The following is a 2,605-nucleotide window of genomic DNA, read 5'->3' as shown; positions in this document are numbered from 1 at the left end:
CGATGCCCAGCTAAGTTTTGTATTTTTTTGTAGAGACAGGGTTTCACCATGTTGCCCAGGCTGGTCTCGAACTCCTGACCTCAAGTGATCCACCCGCCTCAGCCTCCCAAAATGTTAGGATTACAGGCATGAGCCACTGAGCCCGGCCAGAACCCGTTTTGCTGTCTTCTGCGCCTCAGACACTCGGGCGTTTCCACCTCAGGACCTCTGCCCTTGCTGTGTCCCCTGCAGCCGTCATCCTCCTCGGCTCTCCCAGAAGCTGCTACTTCTTCCCCCAGGGTCTCAGCTCAAATAGCTCCTCCTCAGGGAAGCCCCTGCCCACAGCTGCCGAAATGAGTCTCTTTCTGTTGTCTTCTTCGGAGGCAGACCTGTGCTTCAGAGCACAGACTCTGGAGCCCACCAGCCTGGGTTAAAATCCCACCTCTGTCACTTCCTGACTGTATGGCTTTGAAGAGTCTCCTAACCTCTCTGGGCCCCAGCTTTCTTCTCTGTAAAATGGATGTGATGATGATGCACGTGTGGGATGTGGGAGAATTAGATGCCTAGTCTATGTTCCAGTCCCGTGGCAGGGTTTTTCATGATTTCTCCCTGTGCGCAAGAACCCCCTGAGGGCTTGGAGGGCAAATGTTTGTTGAGTGAATAAATGAGAGTTGTTTCCTTCCGCAGCACTGTCCATCTATGCCTTGCTACTTTTCGAGATCGAGACAGGCGCAGCAGCCGCTTCCATCCTCGGCTCGGGCGCCCTGGTTCTGGTGGCTGTGCTGACCCACACTCTCCTCCGGGCTGCTCGGGCCACCCGCCGTGGGCTCCATGAGTTGTCCCCGCCATCCTTTGAAGATGACCTCACCCGCCCTGCTGAAGTCTCCAAGGCCAGCCCCAGAGCTCAGCCTCAGCAGGGTATCCATCGTCGGACCCCCTATTCAAGCTGTCCAGAGCCTGGGGACCCCTTTGTGTCCATGGCCACTGCCACAGCACCTGAAGCCCTGGGGGGAGGCTGGGAGAGCAGCCTGCCTGCAACCCGAATGCACCGGACACTGTCCGGCCTGGGGCACTGGGACGGGGTTACCCATGAGATGCGTCGAATGCTAGGCCATAGACCAGGGAGCACGGGGAAGGACTCTACACTGGTGTGAGCCCAGGGATAAGGAATAGAGACCTGGTGTAAGAAAAGGATACCATACAGATAGGTTCAGGTTCAGCTGCAGTAGCAGTAGGACTTGATTTTTCTCTCATTTTATTGCATACTTAGCTTTTGTCCTCAAGGTTGCCTCATGGCACAAAATAGTTGCCAGAGCTCCAGCCTTCACCTCCTCATTCTGAGGGAAAGTCAGAGGCCAGTGCTGGCTGGGTGTCTCCTGGAACTCTCCCCAGGAAGCCTTGAAACCCTTCATTTTATATCCCACTGGCCAGAACAGAGCGAAATGGCCACACCTTGCTGCAGGGGAGGCTGGGAAATGTGGCTATCCAGATGGATGAGATTCTGTTATTGGTAGAAGGGGAGCAGGGGGCTTAGGCAGTGATTCTCTAAGTGTCTCCATCCATTTTACAGATGAGGAAACCGAGGCCCCAAGAGAGGCAGTGACTCACCAGGGGGCCCACGGCCAGGACTGAGCACCAGAGCCAGGATCCTCACCTGAACCCCGTAATCGCCAGGCTGCTGATATGCAAATCTCAGACTCTGCAAAATCCACTGCGCCCCCTTGGGCTGTGAACATTTCAAACCCATGTGTGCCAAGCTTGGAGCAGCCCAGGGCCAGAGGCACGGCTGGAGGGCTGGACCCAGGTTCCTGGCTGTGGACTCATGGCTGAGGGCTTAGCCGCTTTGTGCCTCAGTTTCCTCACCTGTAATATGGGGACAAGAAGTGGCCCTGTCTCCAAGGGCTCAGATGAGACACATGACTTCATGTAAGGCATTCTGGGGACCCCCACACAATAGGTCCTCGATGCGTGCTAATTGTTCTCATGCTGCTGCTGCTTGGGGTGTAGACATGGGTAGTTCCTGGGGCTCAAGGAAATAACAGAGGGGTCTCCAAAGGTCTCCTGTCTTGCACAACCCACAAATAAACTCCGATGTTCACTATCTGTGTGTTACTCAATATTCAATTGTGCCACCTGGCCAAGCCCAGGCCCATGGGTGGGACTTGGATCGGGGAAGGGAAGGGAAGGGCAAAAGTGAGCGCCAGGCCATGCCCCTTGTAGTCCCCAGTCTGGGACGTGTGCTCCACCAGTTGTTCTTGTTTGGTTTTGGTTTGAGACGGAGTCTTGCTCTGTCTCCCAGGTGGGAGTGCAGTGGCATGATCTAGGCTCACTGCAACCTCCGTCTCCCAGGTTCAAGTGATTCTCCTGCCTCAGCCTCCCGAGTAGCTGGGCTTACAGGCGCCCGCCACCATGCCTGGCTAATTTTTGTATTTTTAGTAGAGACAGGTTTCACCATGTTGGCCAGGCTGATCTCGAACTCCTGACCTCAGGTGATCCCCCTGCCTCGGCCTCCCAAAGTGCTGGGATTACAGGTGTGAGCCACTGCTCCTGGCCTTTAAACAATTTTTTTGAGATGGAGTTTTGCTCTTGTGGCCCAGGCTGCAGTGCAATGGCCCAATCTCGGCTC

The 2,605-nt window shown here is 55.3% G+C and overlaps 1 protein-coding gene across 1 annotated transcript in view; it reads left to right on the top strand.

Moving 5' to 3' along the window:
• The window catches only part of TMEM221 (transmembrane protein 221), a 12,795-nt gene extending 10,721 nt beyond the window's left edge, over positions 1 to 2,074 (top strand). Inside the window, exons 3-4 of the mRNA XM_011991129.1 lie at positions 667 to 897; positions 1,550 to 2,074. Of these exons, the coding sequence (XP_011846519.1) occupies positions 667 to 897; positions 1,550 to 1,611 (293 nt within the window). The 3' untranslated portion in view covers positions 1,612 to 2,074. The remainder of the gene's footprint in view (positions 1 to 666; positions 898 to 1,549) is intronic.
• The last annotated feature ends 531 nt before the right edge of the window (positions 2,075 to 2,605 follow it).

The sequence above is a fragment of the Mandrillus leucophaeus genome, unplaced genomic scaffold (genome assembly GCF_000951045.1).
Source record: "Mandrillus leucophaeus isolate KB7577 unplaced genomic scaffold, Mleu.le_1.0 Scaffold11, whole genome shotgun sequence".
In the NCBI taxonomy this organism is placed as follows: domain Eukaryota; kingdom Metazoa; phylum Chordata; class Mammalia; order Primates; family Cercopithecidae; genus Mandrillus; species Mandrillus leucophaeus.
Note: the sequence above shows the minus strand (reverse complement) of the source record. Positions and strands in the feature narration are given on the sequence as shown.